Source organism: Vidua chalybeata, chromosome Z (genome assembly GCF_026979565.1).
Source record: "Vidua chalybeata isolate OUT-0048 chromosome Z, bVidCha1 merged haplotype, whole genome shotgun sequence".
Classification (NCBI taxonomy): Eukaryota; Metazoa; Chordata; class Aves; order Passeriformes; family Viduidae; genus Vidua; species Vidua chalybeata.
Window position 1 is genome coordinate 52,280,389 of NC_071570.1, and position 20,379 is coordinate 52,300,767.

Sequence of the window (20,379 nt, forward strand, 5' to 3'; positions counted from 1 at the left end):
TCCCAGGGCAACAGAGCTACCATGTGTCTCCATGAAGGGAGGGCAGTGGGCTGAATCTGGAGCACAGGAACACTATAAAATACCCACTGCAGGAGAAAAAACACTACCAGTTACTCCAAGGAACAGGTCATGCAGTTTTTATTTAGTTTTTACCTTTTTGGTAAGCAGGAGGGTTTTCTTTCAGTCAGACCATTCACATATTTGGACAGTACAGATTACAGTAAATTTGATGGAGATCTTGCAACATTAGAAAACTTTTCTCAATATACATCCATTTAAGCAACAGCTTGTAAGTCAGAGCAGGAGTGCTAGAGTAGAGTCTGCGTACTGCACTCCAGGTATACAAAGCATTGCAGCAGCACAAGAAATGCCCGTGCTGGGCAAAGTACAGTGTGTTTTACATAGTGCAATCACTTTTAGAGGAGAAACTCTAGGAAGGCCACATCTATTTATTTTTTTTAATCCTATCAAGTTTACAAATGCGAGGGGGGTAGAAATCAAACCTCTGACTTAATTAACTTTTGTACAGGTAGGTTTTGTGTATAGGCACATGCTTTAGAGAGGAGCTCTGAATCTGCTCTGTAATCATAAGAAAGACATATTGCTTTGTGATTCAGAAAGTGTCATACCGTGTCTAACCTTCCTAATGCTCTTGGCCAGAGTTGTTAATCCAGCTGTTTTATAGAGTTCCTAGAATATGCTCTTCCCTCTAGTGTAAATCCCCAATAGAGAAATTAGGTTGCTATTAACAATGATTACAGTTATTCTATGTACAGTCAATTGACCATACTAGGCATTGCCTCTGAATACTCCATTCCACAGTGAAAACTCAAATTACCAGAGACATGGAGGCTCTTGCTTTTCTGTTACTGTCACTCACCAATATGGAAAAACCTGTCAGACAATGAACTGCTACAGCAAAGCATCACCAGTAATAATTCACCTAATAGGAAAAAAAAAAAAAAAGAAAAAAAAAGGGCACTCATGACACTACATGTCACAGTAAGCAAGTTTTTAAAGATACTGCAAAATGATTTGCCCAGTAAAATTTTAAAATGTACACTGTGCTCAATAGTTCAAACTACACGTAAACAAAGAGCAGCTCCCTGCAACAAGGTGTAAATCAAAACATCATAGCACAAGCTCCCAGCACCAAGAAGTTGCCCACTGACCAGTTCTAATGTACACTGCAATAGTGCTCGCTGAGGTTTCTGCTACACAAGAGCCACAGTGGGACAGCTCTGCCCATTTCTTCCTGACATTCTTTTACCAGGTGTGCACAAATTACATTCTTCCCTATGGAGAGCAAGTTAAGACAACAAGATTGTTACAGTACCAGGAAACACTGACTGGGGAATGGCACCTGAGGGGAAAGTAGGTACTGCATACCTGAATCTGAATAAATGGGCATGGAGGAAACATGGTATCAATCTGAGCAATCCTCTCCTTAACAGAGCGGATCTGAAAGGATCCGCAGACTGCAAGAAAAGAAACAAGCCTTTTGGTTCTGAAAGCCATGAACATGATATTGCCCACACTAATGATTTTACTTCACCATCAGCAAAGCATTTATCCCCAAAAAGTTGTACACATACTGGTCAGATTATGGAGCAGTGCTATCTTCACACTATTAAAGTTTGTTGTTAAGAGTGGTCAGATGTGTTTTTTGTCAGAGGAGGAGGAAAAAAAAAAGGAGACAGGCAGCAGGGCCACATCACCATACAGCAATTTTACTCCCATGTTAATGCAGATATAATCTTCTTAAGTGCAAATTGCTAGAAACCAGCATGACTTGGGCTCTGATAAATGACCGATGGTTCCGTTCCTTACAAATATTGACAAGTCTACATTGTTACAGGTTTCCAAAGCAAGAACAGGTTTACAAACAGGAAGGGAATAAAACATTACCACTACTATTAAAAAAATGTGTCATTTCAAACTTCAAACGCTCTTCAAAAACATATCTAAAAAAGATTGTTTTCCAATTTTTTTTTAATTTCCAGGAGCTAAGGAGTGTCCATGCAAAACAATTTTGAGAAGAGCAGTGTTCCACCTGGGTACCAACTAGGCTCAACTTTGTCCCAGACAGCTCAGTAAAGTGCTCTCTTGTGCATCCTTTTGGGGAAGAAGTTCTCATTTAAAGTTTGGGAGGCCAAGGTTGCCAGCTGGGGAAGGCATAGTCTCAGTCAATCCATGCTGAGGTCAGAGAAAGAGGAAGGAGTGAAGTTAACAGTACTCTGCCTTTCATAATGCACAGACAACAGGCTGCAAGGAAAGAGCAAGCAGAAGCAGAGGTGGATGTCAGATGAAACCTTGTCCCTGGGAAACCAGAGGAGTTGAACACAGGCCTCATCAAGGGAAGCATTTTGTTCTCTACAGATAACAAACACCAGCACTACTGGAGCAGACACCAGTTAACAAATCTCTACATACAAAAAATGTGAAAACTAAATATAGTTTTACTTTCTGTGCTGGTGGATTTTTAACAGTTTTTCTGAAGGACAAAGGGGTCTGAGTAACATTCTTCTGCCTATTCAAAAAAAAAAAAAAGCATCTTGCCCTTGTGTTTTTTATGTTGCACACTTACAAAACGTTCTAGGGCAGATGAGAGGTATTTGCTGATAAAACAACTAATGATCAGCTTAAGAGTAAAAATAATATTAATGGGGAAAAGAATTTAAGGCATTTTTTATTTTGGCCAGGAATGATGCATCCTACAAAGTAATCTTCATTTCCCCACTTGATTTTCAGACCACTGCACTTTTTTGTTTTTGTTTTACATGGCACTTTGAAATTTATGTTTTACAACTTAGTCAAGATTTTCAAGTGTTCTCTTCAACACAAATGCTCTCTCTTGTAGCTCAGGTCTGCTATCTGATGCCATCGTAGACAATGAACGAATGAGGTGCTCTCTGCTTTCTTGTGTCAGGCTTTCCCACTGTTGAGCTTCTGTGCAGATAAAGACAGACAAACATTGGACATGAACACCATGAACATGAACACCAGAAAACAAAACAAAAAAATTCCATAATGACATTGCTTTCCCCACACAGGCTAAAACAGTGACTGCTTCAACCTTTCACTCACATTTTATACTGCACTTCCAGGAGAACTCAGATTCACCTGGATGCTCAGGTGCATGTGCTGCCTCCTGCCAGGGAGTTGCACCTCTCTAGACCAGGTGTCATTGTCTAAGCCTACAACGTGTGAACACAAGGGCCTGAAGAACCAGGTGTTTCCCATGTTGTAAATGGCTCATGAAAGAGGCATGTAAGATTTTTGCCTGAATAAAGGAAACATGAAATGCATACCAGAAACCCAAAGGAAAAATTTGCTACATAACAACTGCAGACACATATGAACCTGAGACCTAAGAAAACTTCACCCTATGAAGACAATTCTGCAAGGCTTGAATACTAAGTAATAATGAGAAACCAAACTTTATGGAGCTTGAACATAACACAGACAGATCTGACAAGACAGTTCTGTGAGCTCCATGTGGGACTCTGCTTGCTGAACGCTTTCCTCACCAAAGGAAATGGTATCCAATGGTACTTTAGAACTTGATATTAGCTTTGGTTACTTCAAGGCCTCTCCTACTTTCAAGTCCCAGCTTCCCCAGAATCACCCAGCGCTGCAAGCAGAAGGTAAAGCCATCTCTCTGGAGTTCCAGGCCATACAGCCAGGTGCCATCTTTACCAAGCAGTGGCTCTTCCAGGTGGCAAGTAAAAAGTCTCACCTTGTAGTCTGGTGAGCAGCAGTTGTATCACAGACAAAGCTTCTGTTCTTATGGATGTGTAGCTTTTGTTTTCTAAGAGATTTAAAGAAAACAGACAAGAAAACCCAAAACCATGTTGAGAATCAAATGCATTAACCTTACAAAAAAGCAGTCACCTCTGTGGTCTCCAGACCACTTTTGCTAACACATTTCACTGAGCTCTTGTTTGTGCTGTCAGTCTGCAGTGCCACTTGAACACTAGGCACATTTGAATGGCAGAAAGTCAACAAATGAAGGCTGACAAGTCAACTAAACTTTATGCATTGCCTCTGGCACTACCACAGAGCTGCTGTTCCTTACATACTTCAACAGGGAACAAAATGCTGCCATAGCTGCAGGGTGATGGCAGACAACTTCTGTGTGTAACAGAATGTTCTAGTGAGCTGTACTGGCTAGAGACCATACAAATGTTAACAAGCAGGATTAAATGACGGTACATAAACCCCATGCCAGCCATCAAGCACAAGCTTGTCACAAAAAAGTTACTTGGTCTCTGAGCTAAAATCTTACTATAGTGAGAACCCTAATCCTCATTCCGTGAGGACTGATACCTAAAAGAAACTTTATCCAAAGGGGTCTCTGAAAATTAGTAGCTAGCACTAAAATAAGTGCTGTCCCTAGGCACATCAGAAACAAGACCACATGCAGGTACGAGATATGGGGCACTGTTACAGTCACAGGACAAGTGGGAACACTACCGAAGTAATGAAGAGGCCCATGACTGTCAACATGATACAAGCAGCACTTATATATGGGTGCCACTCTCCAGTAGAGCACAAACTGCCTCTAAGCCTTGGAGGTTCATGCACTGGCTGAGAAAATTTGGGGTATCTTTTGGATACTATAATCTTGGATACATAATGCAGATGTATTTAAGAAGTCTGAATGGTGGAGGAGAAGAGCTTGTGTTTCATTAAATCAGGAATAGCTTGATTGTGTTCTGAGAGGTTGCACAGTCTACTGTCTGCCTCTCCCTCCCCTTGCAGAGCTCTCTTACACCAGAGGAACACACTTTGTGAACTGCATCCTGCACAGAACACTGCAACTTCACAATAATCACTACAGTGCAAGGAACGGCTAAATGTTACCTCTGATAACTTCTGCTTATTGTGCACTTCCTCTACCACACAAACCCCCAGAGGACAACAGTATTAACAAGTAATTCATCATCCATCACAAACCAGGAGAAGTCCATTTACCTAAAGAATGAGTGATAGAGGAACAGGTATCCAACAGTATTTCTGTCAAAGCCACAGGGTCAGAGTGCTCCTCATCAAACAGCATTAGCCTGTCAAATGCAAAAACAGTCAGGCATCCTGCACCACTGGGACAGAAGTTTGCTCAACTTCTCCATGAATTCAGTGTCATCAAATTCATTAAACAGTTTCAAGGAAGAAAGAGAAGACAAATCACTGAAGGAGATTGCAGAAAGAATTACCCCTGAAAGTAGGCATTCATGGCTTGTAGCACTCCAAGCTGCACTTTCCATGTGCTGAGTTTCAGACGGTCACACATTAACTTGCAAAACTCTTGGCGATAGCAACCTACAGGAGAATAAGGGCATCACTGTGTTACCACATGGAAAGGCAAACACTTACTGCTCTGTCTTCAAAGTGTTCCTCAACAAGTGACATCAAGCTAATCACTGCATATGACCAAGTCAACATCCTGTAACAAGTGACCCTGAAAATCTTCACCACATTAACTCACATATTACAAATGCTGGCAGACAAAACAGCTGCATTACACACTCTGGCATGCTAATAAAAACAACCTTTTCCCAACCCTCTCCAGGTATTCCCAATTCTTGTACTAGCTTTGATGCAAATGTAAATGTGAGCAGCAGAGTCAGGCTTCTTTTCATTAGACAAGCCACCTCACTCATCCTGCACATCTATAAACTCAGAACATTTTTCTGAAGTGAATTTAAGACAACAGTAAAGATTTTTCCCAAGGATGGCTTATTTTGCATGAAAGCTGTTGGGGCAGCTGTCTTACTTGAAGACCCTTACAATCTGCCTGCAGTGAGATCCTGCATCTTTTCCTGCACTCTTCTCACTCTGCATGTGATCTCCAGGTCCTTCCCTTCTTCTGCTTTTCATTTTAAGAGAAAATAGTTTGTTCTGCTTGTCATCATCTGACTTACGCTGTGTCTCTGGGCTCCTTGGCCAGGCTTTGCCCAGGGTCTCGAAGGCACAGATCAGGGACTCCATCTGAACCTCTTTCTCCCTCATGTCCTCATCCTCTTCACCATGCTTTGGAAAAGCTGCTCCCGTGCTCTCCAGAGAGTTCTGTGGAGGCCATGGGGGAAGGTGTAACTGACAGAAGGATGAGGGCAGGCTAAGCACACAATGCAGTGCAGCTTGGTCTTCCCCTGCAGCCTGCACACAGCAGCCCTCACACCCAGCTCTGGCACTGCTGGCAGCCTGTAAAGGGGCACAGCAGGCTCTATGGCCTGGCACCCAGACACGTGCCTGTGCTACACAAGTCCCACTCCCAGAGTTGCAAGGCTCTGCTGATACTAAACACAAACACTCTACACAGCTTCCCAGGAGCCTTTTGCTGCCTATAGAGCAGTCAGGAATTAACTTTTCAAGTGGCAACAGGGCAGTGGTGAACATCACAGGCAGGACTCTGTCTAGAGAACAGCTGGGCTAATTAAGAATTTGGGCAGCACAGGCAGAACCACCCCAAGGCTCACCAACTGTCTGGTATTCAGCCCCACCAAAGATCTGGCTGAGTGTGGGGAATCCCTCATATCATCAGCCCTCTGGGGAGAAGTATGGCATGCAGCCAGCATCACTGAACTATCACCACTTGGGTGTTCTGCTTTGAAAGAGAAAACTCAGGAAGTTGAACTGTCACCTTCTTTATCATGGGGAAGATGATATCAGCAAGTTCCTGGAACCGGTCTTCCTTTGTTGCCTGCAGCACCTCAGCTGCACAGCGCAGTGCCACCATCTTATACTTCAGGTTTTCTTTATGACATTCTTTCAGGAGAGCCTGGACAACATCTGTGATGGTGGGCTGACCTGGCACTGACTTCTGCAGCTCTGCACTGAAATGCAAGGCACATGGACACTATTATGTTCATCTCTTCCCAAAATATGCTGTTCCCAGAGAGGAGTTAATTCCTGCATCCAGGCACTCAGTTGCCTAGCAGTAATTGTAACAGAAGTTACACTGGGGTGCTCTTTCTCACTGTTTGTCTGCTCTCCCTGTTTTATTCTCTTCTTTTCTCATATGCTTCCAAGTCAGATGCTCCCTCACTACTCTTCCACCTCTTCCTATTTAAGGTCTCCATCTTTCCCCTTAGTATCTGCTTTCCTCTTAGCAATTGTGGCCTCTCAACATCCTCATCTTCCTCTCTAAATCAACCATTTACTTCTGCAGGTCTCTCTGAAGCATCACTTGCTCCTCATATGCTGATAAGAGTTCAGGATGGTGATGACAAACTTTCTATAATCTCCTTAGTTATATGCAATAACACTGTACAAGAACCTCCCTTTTGAGATCTCAGATCCTGAAGGTACCACCTCATTCAAGCCACTTACCTGCACACAGAAACAACACTGGCAATGGCCTTTAACAGCTCCTCCTGCAATGACAGAAGAGACATCACTAGGAAGTGCCACACAGCCAAAATGCACGGTCCTGCTGCACAGGGCAAATCTTTGTGTTCTTCTGCAAGGGGCAGTGGGGAAACATGTCTGTGACATCTGTTTGGGAAAGCAATGTCTATCTCTTGCCACCCCTCCTGCAGAGGACTTAGCTTTCAATCTGCATGGAACTGGCAGCAAAAAGGGGCCTTGCAGCACCTCTGAGCACACTCTAGTATCCCTCCAGGCTAGAAATGGTGCAGTGGAATTAGTCTAAGTGGGAACCCAACTCCTAAAGCAGTCTGAATTTCACCTATCTTATCTTCCCAGTCATTTCTGTATCTGCTAAATGCAGGACAAAAGGCAGACTCCCTGCATCAGCATTCTTATTGTGCTGCTCTGCAGCAGAGAACATTGCATTTCCTGGCTCAAGGGCTGCATGCTGCTGGGCTCACAGCAAACCATGAGGTGACAATTCCCTCTTTACCTTCCCAGTCCAGGTTCTCCCTGGCAGGCCTTGCAGCAGTGCAGAGAGCACCATTCCCAGATGTGGCGGTATAAGGGAGCCTGTCAGCTTGGCAATTGATGCCATGGCAGCTGCTCCCTGAGCTTTCATCTTCCAGGACTGGGACTGCAGAGCCTTCTGGGTGATGGATATCAACTCCTGCAAATACAGTCTGATCCCACCCTGAGTACCTGCATGTCAAATGGAGGAAAACTATAATTTTGCTACAAAACAAGTATACCTTTGATCTTACTTAAAAAAAAACCAAAAAGCAACACAAAAAAAAAAAAACCCAAAAAAAACCAAACAAAAAAAACACAAACCAACAAAAAAAAAACCAAAAAAAACCAAACAACAACAAAAACCACAAACAACAACAAAAACCACAAACAAACAAACAAACAAACAAAAAAAAACCACAAAAAAAAAAAAAAACCCACAAGCAAACAAGACCAGTGCTACCCTGGAAAAAAACAAAAACCAACCAGTTACAGATCTCTTGGGGTTTTTGGCTATGAGATACATCAGAAAGGTCTACTTCAGGCAAAAGCATGAAGAATTCCTCCCAGCCTGGCTGAAGATGGGTTCTTTTCATATAGAACATAATACGACATAAAGTCTTTGTTGTGTATTTAGACACAGAGCTCATTTCAGTCCTTCCATATAGCAGACACTAGACATTGTGTTAGCCTATTTCCAAGGAATATAATGTCTTTTTTTTTTCTTCCAAGAACAGGTCACTAGAGAACCTTTTCAGCTCCTTTCTCAGACTCCAGAAAAATCATCTGGTGACTGAGGAACCAGATCTGAAATCTGAAAGAATCAGCAAAACAATACTATAATACATCCAGATCTTAGTCTATAGAAAGAACTGCATTTCTATAGCATAGATTCATTCACTGAATCTAAAACCAGAGGTATTACCACAGAGATCTCCAAAAGAGAGAAAGGGCAAAGCCCCTGTAACTTTGAAGTGTGCAGCGGTCCCTACAGGCTGGCATAAAAATTTCCAAAGATGTCTACTTATCTGTACCATCAGCACGACATTACAGTGGCATTCACTGTACCACAATTTTAAAATACTTCTATTGTGCTTGTCCACCCTTGCGATCAATGCCCCTGTAATTATTTTAAATAGCCAGAGAAAGCAAACTTTGTACAAGAAATCTAGAGCAAGGAAGAAAATGGGAACAAGCTATCCAAATCTCTTACCATGAAAACTGTATTTTCAAAATGGAATTCCAGAAATCATGCTATTTCTTGTCCCATGCTTCCCAGAAAGCTTTACTATTCTTAACATAACGTACCAGGTACATTTTCCTGCCAAACTTCAGTCCACAGAGTAGAATTCTCTTTCTCTCCTTTCTCTTCTTCAGGAATTTCATGCATTCCAAGAAAAGCCAATGGCAGCACCTGCTTGGCATGGTTCTTCAGCACATCTGGGCTGTAGTGTCCCATAGCATGTACAGTTAAAGCACAGCCTGCTCTGTAAACTGGTTCTGAAAGAGCAAAACAAGAACCTTATGACTGGGAAGGAGGATTATCTTTTTAACTGCTAGGTTTGCCTTGGAAAGCAGAGTAATGCACAGTATTGTGTAACACTGTATAGGAGTTATTCAGCCAGTGAAACCAAGCATCATGATATAGAAATGTTTCTTTACTAGCTTTTGATGTCAGGAGGAACTTTTTCTGCACTGTATTCTATAAGTGAATACCTCAAAAACAACACACCTTCCTTCTCCATGTACCAGCTGCTGAGTTTGTGCAGCAGCTTCTCAGTGCTACTGTCCCGGGAAGTCTGTAAGAAGGAAGAGACTCAAATTATTCAAGCGCTTCAAAGAAGATCACCTATAAAGAAGCAAAATAAAACTTAAAGCTCAACTTACCCTGACTAGATGCCCCATAGCAAAGGCAAAAGATTTCTGTACCACACTGTTACGATCAGTCAGGCCACTAAGTAAAGCACTCATAAGTTTGCCTGTTGGAAGAAACTTTACTTAATCAAAAGCATTATGTTTTATTCCTCTGGCAAGAATTACAATAGCCTGCATTTCACTAGACTGCTTGAACTTATGCATTTTTCCTCAATGCATGGATTTGGGGTTAACTCTGTAAGTCCTTATGTTTAAACAAGCGCTAGTGTTTTGCACACCTTGACTGGTAATGTTCCTATATGCAAGCACTCCATGATTTCATGATTTCAGCTTCATTTCTATTCTGCAACAGAAAGGTGAGGTTCTTTCTACTATCAGAAGAGACCAAATGAAGCAAAGTTGCTGTTCATGGTCCACCCATAACTCAAGGTGAAAGAACAAGTTCATAGTGACAGTGCTGCACTAACACAGGCATTGTTAGACTGCTCCAAGAAAGACAAGAAATATTTTTGCCTATTCCTGCTCAATGCTAGTGAATTGCCTCAACTCCTTCCTCTACCTCTTCCAAATTGTTGAGGTACTGAACCTACTCCAAGCATCTCAAACAAAAAAGGTAACTTCAAACAGCTGTCTGATAAAAATAAACATGTAAAAATAATTCTCGTGGTAAACTCAATGGAAAAAACACTACAGCAACAAAAAGTCCCTTTAAAACCTGACATTAAGAGACAAACCTTACCTGAATAAGGTGTTAAGTCTTGAGGGCACTGTGTGGTTAATGACACAATTACACTGGCACAGCCCCCCTGGAAGATTGCAAGGGAAAACAAAGGTAAGTTAAAACAGTATTTGTCACTGGTTATTATTGTTAATACTTGCTGTGGTGCTACCTGCACTTGTGGGACATGATCTACACCCACTCAACTCTATTCTCATAATCCAAGAGCAGTAAAAGTAGAAGCAGTAAAAGTTTGCAAAACACGAATGACAAGAATAGCAAGTGAAAAAGGACCCACAGTCAGAATAGATGATGCTAGAAGATTTATAGCAATCGAGGACAAATCTTCTGCACTCATGTGTCACAGAGCGTGGCAGCCACGTAGCCTAGAAGAGGCTAGGGCAGCATACATTCAGTACAGTGATGTCGTGGAGTGGGACTCAGATGTCAAATGACTCCAGTATCTATCAACCCAAGCTGTTGCTTTGAAAGACATAGTCAAAGGAACCATATTTACATTGACACTGCTCTGTATTCCCTTCTTCATTTCCAAAAGAACTATTAAAAGCACAGACGTACCTTTGTGCCAAGGCCAACTCCACTTTTGATCAGTTCACACAGCCGAGGGACCAATTCACCGAGGACAGACACATCCAAATACTGCAAGCTCTAGAGAAAGGCAAGAGACAGGGAGAGAGAGAAAAAAAGTAAAAACAGGAAAGGTAATGATGGTAAAGTTGGCGTATTCCTAGTGGAGGTTGCCTCAATACTGCTGGCTTGTCCTCATCTGAATCACAAAAGCTTGCTGCATGATGAGAAAAAGCCCACATGAAGTGGATTCCATGACATACAGTGTCTCCTGTCCCACTTTTCTGTTGAGCTGACCTTGCTAAAACTATTATTTGCTGGAACTGATGTTCTCCTGCACTCCAACTCTTCAGGAAGACTGAAGCTAACACACTAGGTGAGAACGAGATGCAAAGGCATCTTAGAACAAAACCCAACATTTCCCCAACTCTCTGAAATCAGGAAGCAACAATATATATAAACTAGACAGTGACATGAAACCAGTCAAGACAGGTTTTTAAACAGGTCAAGACAAACAAGCAGCATAAATGACATAAAGGTAGAAAAGGGATGTGATCAGTATAATTTTTAATCTGTTATGCCTAAAATGCCACTAGGCAAAACAGAAAGCCTCATGTTACCAGCACTCTGTCTAATACACTGTTACCAGAGGCAAGATCCATTGTCTAGCATATAAAGGGATCACATACTAAATGAAGGTAACTGAACTTCCGAAGTCAGATCAACGGATACTTCCCCCTCCCTCATTGGTATGGTGAAGGAAATTATCCATATAATCTCCCAGTCAGGGGCAGAATAATAGAGGAGGTTGATCATAAGCCAGGACATCTTCACAATACTCCAGGGAAGCCATTACTATCTCTCCCCTACCCTACAAAATCCCAATCAATGATCAGGGTATCACAGCTGTTCCTCCAGGGCTGGCAGGGTAGGGCATGGCCTGGAAGAGGGACAACAGCAGCTGTAGCAGCCTGCAGGGTTGCAGCACATACACTTTTACATACAACCTTTCATTTCCAACCACTTTACACTCTGTTTATAGAGACCACTTCACCTGACACCAAAACGCAACTCCATGTACAGGAGGTCTTGCTGTTCCTGTTTTTCCAGAAGTCAAGAAGACAAGAAATTGCTCTGGTGGCTACAACTCTCCTAAAACTTACTCAACCCTCACATTCTCTACCTGCCCACATGCCCCTGGCTGTATGCAATGCCTGAGCAGACAAGAGGTGCCTTTTTTTGGGAAGGGACAGGTACCTACAGAAGACAAGGAGTTCTGCTAGGACAGATCCTACAGCACAGCATCTGGGCATCAGCAACTCCTCCTTTAGCAGCAGGAAACTCTGGTGCCAAACACCACTTGCTGACAGTCCTTCCAGTGGTTTCAGCATTCTCCCTAAGTACCTCCACCATGAAAGTATGGACAAGGCCCAGATAAGAATATCTAAGGCACCACAAGGCAATGGCTGAACAGCATTTATGCCTTACCAGCAATGACTATCATCAATTGAAGGCCCAGGTGAGAAGTTGGTTTTGGAGTTGTGGGCCAGAGATGAAGAGACATGCTAGCTAACATAACCTAGAATCAGCTGAGGCTCCATCCAAAGAAAAGCACTTGAAGGATGCCCTTTTCATCAAAGCAAGCAGGTCTTTAGATGAAGAAGTAATCCATCTGACTCCAAATGGAGCCGAAGCTATTCACAACTGATCTGAGAGGAAAGCACTGGTGCATGATGAGACATCTGTACATGAAAAAGGAAGTGGACATACAGCCACATGGAGATGTGGTAAGAAAACAAACCCTGAAGAGATATTCTGTAAAGCTTCCATTTTAATTCCTCTTCTTCTACAACATTCTTAAATCAATACATACCATGTTAATGGTTTCCATCATGGGAGATGACTTGACAGCACTAAGTCTGGCACTATCCATTGCAGTCTAAAAACAAAAACAAAAACACAAAAAAAAACCCCAAAACAACAGGAAATACACCAAACAAATCCAAGTGTAAACACAACATGAAAACAGTAGAAAGGGCAATACCACCAGCTGTAACTCACTACCTTACACTAAAATCTATTTCAGATGCATGGAGCAAGCAATTATGCCTACAGACTATGAAAGTTTCCCTTTCAGAGGCGGAGGGATGTTCTAGAGGGAGGGAGAGAAGAAGAGAAAACAAAGGGGGGGGGGGGGGGAGAGATAAAATCTCACACTGAACTGTTTATATTGTTCACTCCCTTTTCATTTGCAAAGGGATAACCTAATTTAATCACAATGAAATTAGCTAAATTTGTTTCTAATCAATGGGTTTCAATCACTTTCTTAAGAAGACTGTGATTGTTTAATATGGTACTTTGACAACAATTAAAGAACATGGTGCTGACAACATCCACCTCCAGCCCATAGTGCTACAGCAGACCTTCCAATTGAAGTTATATGAAGTCCTGAAGTTAATGCCTTGGGAAAAACAGCAGTGACATTTAAAACCAGATTACTAAAATTGCTCTTCACTTTTGGAAACATATAGTGCTCTAGGGAATAAAAATAATCCCAATCCTTCAAAAAAACTCCCACATTTGTCCAGCCATATTCCGTGACCAAACTTTTTAGTAACTTATTAGCTATTTCTCTTTACTTCTTGAACACCTCTCTACTAAATCTGCTATTTTTTCTTTCACTGAATGAAGATTAAACCTTTGTCATCTCTGCTCTGTTGATATTTCCCCATTATAGCTGCACTTACTTTCTCTTGATCTGTTGCAGAAAGACTCATGTAATTGAGGACTTGAGGCTCCAGCACACTCAAGGATTCCAACAGGGCTGGGATAAGTTTTGGTGCATGAGGTTTCAGCATAAACCCAGCACTTTTACTGATCTTCACAAGAGTGTTAATGCTGGAAAAATATTCAAGGGAACGTCAACAGAGATACACACAAAATGATCTGAAAAGCCTCTCTGATCTACTGTAATCCAGATATACGAATATAAATCTTCCTTCAAACAAAACCATGTGTAATTTTTGCTTATACAAAATTATTCCCTAGCCCTGAGCTTCCAAGGAATGTTACATATATTTTGGCCAGAGATTGTTTCCTTGGCCCTGGAATCACAAAGGGAATGGGTAAAGAGGCAGTACTGCAGACAGATGAGGGAAGAAATAACACTCCCCCATGTTTCAAACAAGCACTGGGCAAAGTCACCTTGACTCACCCTGAGTCACCCCAGTCACTGGGCACTGTCTCTGCCCAAGAAAAGACAAGTTACAATAATCTATTCAAACCTTACTAGTCGGTTTCAGACTGATCACATCTCTCATGCTGCATTTTGACAAAGGGGTTTTATATCTTCAAAAGGAATGAAAAAAGTTCACAAAATATTCTTTTGTTAGAAGCCTTCTAGCCTTCCTAAGAATTATTTTCATGAAGACCAGCTAGCCACCCTTCAACTCTGAATTTTCCAGTTTTTCTGTCCCTCAAAGGAAAGAATAAACAAAGTTATAAACTGACAAGCATATAAAGTCCCTACACATCAAGGGACATTAAACTGTTAAAATACATAAAATGTATTTGAACAGTGTGACCAAATGTAGTCAGTCACATGTGCGATGTGAACTGTCAGTATTCACAAGAACTTGTGAAATCAGACATGGCTTTTTGAAGAACCATGGGCCTTTTTGTTTGCAACCAGAACAAATATGCCTGTCCCAAAGGCCTGCCTTAACATGGCACACTGCTTCTGGATCAGCCTGCCATTTGTACAGGGAGAAAAGAACTTCCTGATGGGAACTGAATCTGAACATTTGCAGAGAGGTGACATACTCCCAAAAGACAAGCAGAGTTCTCAGTGCTGCTGTTTAAACTCTGTGAAAAAAGAATTCAGCAGGAAAGCTCTTTTGGGGAGCAACTTGTCACTTCAAACACAAAGAACATTCTGCAACTCAGGTGAATAAGCTTGGTGTCTTTGGTCAAGACCCCAGGAACTTACATGGTGCAAAACTAACCTGAGAGATCGGACTTCAGCAACTGTGCTTACTATTCCTTTGTCTAGGAGGCAAGGGAGCAACACAGCTACTGTCTTCTGACCTGCTGCTCCTTTAGAGGGGTCACACATTTTCACACAGACCTGGGGACAGGTGAGAATCAGTGCTACAAACATGTACAAACCTCCCCCTCAGATTATATTATAGCATCTTCTCCTTCACACAGAAGAAGCCAACAGCAACTAGACAAACTGTTCAGAGCCAAGCCCAGGCTTTGTTACACCTTCATTTTCTAAAAGGTAGTTAATCCCTAAGAGTCATTCCTAAAAGGGGTTTCAACTACAGTCCACTTCCAGAAAAGACAAATTCAGAGCCTAGCAGGCCTTGACCTGAATCTGGATTAACAGATGAACCAAACGGCCTCTCAGTTGAAGAACAGCCTATGTAGGGATGGTTATAGGGACTCAACCATTCCACACAGCAGAGCAGCAAGTCCCAGATGAGAACAGATTCTGCAATCACAACCTTTCACAACAACATTTTGGATCCTCACTTGCAGCATTAAACTGTCATGCATTATGAAGACTGCAATTTCAAACACAGCACTTTGGATCCACTGCCACTAATGTGACTTTTTCAGAGGATTACCGAACAAAATATCAAGTGATATACGTGTACTACACCCAAAAAAACCTGTCAGTAACACCATCACAGCGGAATACATACACAGTTCCTCTGTTTCATACCAGTGACGTACCACCAGGCTTGGTCAACTAGATCAGTCAATCTTGGTAAACTGTTGAACTTACAGTGAATTTACTTAAATTCCACTCCCAAGTAAGGAAAAAACATCAGAGGAAAAACCCACAGTTTATTATATTCTTCATTTGCTTGTACAGACTTTAACATTGCATTACCCTCAAGCAGCAGGACTTCACTAGCACCAATAAAAGTACAGGGGAGTGGTGATGCTTACCACAATTGCTCTCTAGGGCAGTCTTTCACAGTTCAGTCTTTCACAACTAGATCTTACACTAGAGATCCTCTAAGTAAACATAGTCTATAGTCACTCCTGACATCAAAACCATACATGCCTTGTCTACATGTGCATATGACAAAATTGTAGAGTTTTACCTTGCTTAAAGTTTTTAGGGCTAGTTCTGCTGCCTTTCGCACAGTCTCCTAAAAAAAGAAGTCATCAATTACTTCTGTTATTTTTGTTCTTCTAGAATTATTAATATTAATTGATAAGCATTAACACTAGAACAGACAAGGCTATCTTCATGGTCAATACTTAATAGAAAGTAGCAGTATCTTTAGAAGAAAGTATTAAAACATTGTTAAAAGAAATTCTGGCTTTGGTCCATCTGACTATCTGGTACAATCAATATACTGACAGAGCTGAAACCTGGAAGGACCCAAAGACTCTGATGTCATATATTCAAGTTCAGCACGCCATACATCACCATGTATCAGTTCAGCATACTAGAAGTACAAAATAAATGTTTTTATATTCAAAAGTTAAGCAACCACTCAGGAATTCTTTTATATCAAGGAAAAATCTCAAATCATCTAGAATAAGCACAGCAGGAACAAAACCCAACACTTCAAACAAAGAGAATTTCCAACGTGGCAAGAAAATTTTACTTTCAAGGAGCATGAATTTCTAGTCTGCTTAATACTCAAAATTCCCACTGGCTTCAAGCTCACTTGTCAGAGAATCTCTCTTTAAATACCTCAGAGCTTGATCACTGTACTGTTTGTTGAAGATTCCTATGCAGTTCTCAGTTCCATTACCTTAATGTCATCTTGCACTCTGAACAGGACTTCCCAGATCTCTGGAAGCTTGTCTATGACATCATCCAAAGGTCTCCCTCTTAGTAAGTCATTTAGTGCTAGACAACTGCAAACAGGGAATTTTATTTCTTTCACACAGTGTTCTTACTTGATATAGATGTATATATTCAGATATCCTTATAAATATAAATAAATAGTTTAGAAAAATGAGAACTGTTTCACACTCCTTACTTTCCCCAAACACTAAATCTACTCTGTCACAAGAATGTCTCCTTTGGCAGAGAAAAAGATGCTCAGGCGTTTAGGTAAAACGTGAAACAGGTGACAGGAGGTGAAAAAGGCTGCTGTGGTGAAAACTGCTACATTTTTCTAACTAAACATTCCAGTGACAAAACTGTTTTAGTCTTCTCTTCTTTAAGCATACAATAAGAAGAAACCAAAATGGTATGAAGTATGGAACTGAAATTAAAATAGAGGTTTTCAATACAGCATAGCTACAAACCACTAAAAACAAAAAGCAGTTTATTAAAAATGGCATACTGCTGCCAAGTACATAACTGTTGGATTGATAAGGTTTTCTAAGAGAAAGCATTATTTCAGATTCAAGGATGGGCAAGAACTAGTAACCAGAAAACTCATTCTTCAGAAGATGTTCTTTAGTATAAAGCAACATGCCAGAAAAAATTTCAGGCAAATACCTTCAAGATTGTACCATACTTCCAAAGGCAAGCTACAAGGCTGGGCTGTATCATGATGAAAGGATATGTCCTCTTTTCCTCCTCAATCTCTTCAGATTAACAAGTTTATGGTGAAAAGAGAAAAGAATGAAGTTCAAAGACAAATCTAATACTTTTCCTAGCAATACCTGGATTCTCTGATCCTCCAAAGACTGCTGGTTAGGTTACTGATCAAATCCTCAAGAATTTCCTTCATGTACTTATCAATCTATAATTGAAAAAAAGGAAAAATCATGAAACAAGTACAGCTATGCACCCTTGTCCAGTACTCTGTTAAAAAAGAGTCCAACAAACAAAATGGTTGTATTTTGCAGGTTGAAAGCAAAATACAACCTGCTTTCAGCCACATGAGATGAACTAATGCTTGCCAGTGCTGTGCAAATTTTCTCTGACTGTGCTTTAGACATGCCATTCTCTGCACTGCTCAAGTGCTTAACATTGTGGAAGATGCAACAAGAAGAGTCCCCTAAGGCCTTTATCAGCTGAACTGTTAAAATGCAGCACCAAACATGTATTTACTCAAGAAGCAATTGTGCTTTAATGAAGGATTAGAGTGAATTGACTTCACATTAAGATCAGCTTTCCTAGAAGAAAAAAATGCAAACCCAATTCCAAGCCTTGCAGAACCAGAGCAAGGGTATCTTATGAAAATCACTTATTCTTGAAATACACCAGGGAGGAGTGCTCCTCAAATAGATGGAATAGCCTCCAACCACGACCTTCCTCCCACTTAAAAACTGTGATACTATATTTAGATGCTCTTCCTTTAGGAAGGTATCTTAGGCCATAAGGATTCCTGAAAAACTTATCATAAGCAGTATCAAAGCAATATCAAAGTGGAAAGACCCCATTTTAAGTAAACAATACATTTTAATGCTGGCTGCACAAACAAGGTCAGCAAAATCCTTTCACTTATAAGAGAGAGTGCAAAACCTCTGGCAAGCTCCAAGCTCATCCATGGATTGAAACACCTCCTTTCCAGTGCAATACCTCAACTTTTTCTGTACTGCCCCTCCTTTCACAAAATGCATCTGTCCCATGAGGATCTCCAATACACTGCTGGCTGGCAGCAAAGCCCCTTGCCGCACTTTGCTGGTCACTCACCATCGACTTGTCAGTGACTAATGCATTCCAAATGCTGGTCATTGCCTGTCGAATGCCCAGGTTGGGGTCAAACTGGTAACGGTAGAGCCGGGGAAGAAGCTGGGGCAAAAATGGAGCCAGCTGCTCTCCAGCCTTGGCAGCTATCACATTGAAACCAAAAGCTGCTCCCTGAAAAAACAACAAAACAGTATTTGTTGAAATATTGTTCACTCACCCAGTTATTGCTCATGGGCACACCACAGTCAGGAGCAAAATTGACTGACATGGTTCAGATTTAGACCAGATCAAAAGGTCTAGAATGGTACTAGAATTAGCCCATCCTCACTGCTAAAATAACACAGTAATCTCACACTCAGCAGACAACATACTACTTCAAAACTTTCTTCCAACCTTAAATTCAAGATACTGACTGATCGCATTTGCAGAAATAGTACTAGTGAATTAAAACTATGCAGATTTAAATACGTTCTTCTAAAAGAGATTATTTCTTGGCTAAACTGGTGAGGGTGGGCCACTGTTTCTTTACAACTCTGCTGATTAAGAAAAATTAGAGTAACTTAGGAACTGAAAAACTAAAAACAAAGTAACTCCACCTTATTTCTAAAACCTGAAATTTCTAGGGGTTATAATTTTGCATCTGTCCATATTTACTTCAAACTTCAGTATTCTTTTATGACCTTTTCTTTTCTCCAACACTGTCAGTTCCACTGTCACTTCTAAAACAGTGGAACTGATGCTTGCCTGTGAGGTCCCATGAGATTTGTCAGGATAGCCCAAGAAGAAATTACTCAATGAAGGCAGTGTAGTGACTGCCTTTAATGACCACATGTTTTCTGACTTGCAATGTCAAAAGCTGCCACTCAAAACCCCACACTAGGGACTTCAAAGGACAGGATGTGTTGTTTGGGTTAATCTAGAAAACAGCAATAAAGACATATTTTCAGTTCGGATCACTGCCATGAAAAGCAAGAAGTTGCAGAAAGTGTAAGGAAAAGCATGACCTCCAAGGCCCTGAACAGCATGCTCTGTTTAGCTGTTGTTGGGGGTTTAGAGCCCAAATTTCCAGATATCCCCTTCAACTTAAAAGACTTTGCAAATTCTTCAAATGCCAAAGCTCAACCCACACCTTCTGAGAGGATTTTCCTAACTCATCCGGGCTGGAGAAAGTCCATAAGGGTCAGGAACCTAACCATACTCCTGTGCTTTTAAAGTCATAGTGCTGAGGGAGGTCTTGAGAGGGGCTGAATTGTCAAACTCTGGATGAGAGTTAAAGCTGGGACTTGTTTTTTGTACTAAGTGTTGTTTTCAGGAACTCAAAACAAGTTCTTCCATACTTCTGTGAAGCCAGTGAAGAGTCCCCACATTAAAGCTCTGAATAGTACACCTAAATCTTCAAACTTATGATGCTTCTTTTTTCACCTGGAAGTGGATCCAACAGTATTTTGGCTTTGCTAAAGCTCCCAACTGTTTTAAAATATCAAAACTTGAGTTAAAAAGGGATATTTTGACAACAGTGCTTTTTAGCAACTTGCTGATTACTTTTTACTCTGCTTCCTTAAATAACAAAGATCTCTTTCCTTGGCATCCAAAAATTCATCAAGTTTTCAAAACATTATCACTGCTTGAACACATTAAGAATTGTCCTTCTAAGCACACTCAAAAAAAAAATAAAAGTATGTCAGATAATTCAGAGGGG

General features: G+C 41.1%; 1 protein-coding gene across 1 annotated transcript in view; it reads right to left on the reverse strand.

The window, feature by feature from the left end:
• Positions 1 to 121: 121 nt before the first annotated feature.
• ECPAS (Ecm29 proteasome adaptor and scaffold) overlaps positions 122 to 20,379 on the reverse strand; it is a 61,085-nt gene continuing 40,827 nt past the window's right edge. The window contains exons 30-49 of the mRNA XM_053932533.1: positions 18,684 to 18,851; positions 17,708 to 17,787; positions 16,843 to 16,948; positions 16,180 to 16,227; positions 15,067 to 15,188; positions 13,810 to 13,960; positions 12,936 to 13,001; positions 11,054 to 11,143; positions 10,496 to 10,562; positions 9,769 to 9,860; positions 9,614 to 9,680; positions 9,190 to 9,381; positions 7,865 to 8,073; positions 7,333 to 7,376; positions 6,644 to 6,836; positions 5,925 to 6,069; positions 5,217 to 5,322; positions 4,978 to 5,066; positions 3,740 to 3,811; positions 122 to 2,949 (exon numbers count right to left, since the gene is read on the reverse strand). Of these exons, the coding sequence (XP_053788508.1) occupies positions 2,810 to 2,949; positions 3,740 to 3,811; positions 4,978 to 5,066; positions 5,217 to 5,322; positions 5,925 to 6,069; positions 6,644 to 6,836; positions 7,333 to 7,376; positions 7,865 to 8,073; positions 9,190 to 9,381; positions 9,614 to 9,680; positions 9,769 to 9,860; positions 10,496 to 10,562; positions 11,054 to 11,143; positions 12,936 to 13,001; positions 13,810 to 13,960; positions 15,067 to 15,188; positions 16,180 to 16,227; positions 16,843 to 16,948; positions 17,708 to 17,787; positions 18,684 to 18,851 (2,247 nt within the window). The 3' untranslated portion in view covers positions 122 to 2,809. The remainder of the gene's footprint in view (positions 2,950 to 3,739; positions 3,812 to 4,977; positions 5,067 to 5,216; positions 5,323 to 5,924; positions 6,070 to 6,643; positions 6,837 to 7,332; positions 7,377 to 7,864; positions 8,074 to 9,189; positions 9,382 to 9,613; positions 9,681 to 9,768; positions 9,861 to 10,495; positions 10,563 to 11,053; positions 11,144 to 12,935; positions 13,002 to 13,809; positions 13,961 to 15,066; positions 15,189 to 16,179; positions 16,228 to 16,842; positions 16,949 to 17,707; positions 17,788 to 18,683; positions 18,852 to 20,379) is intronic.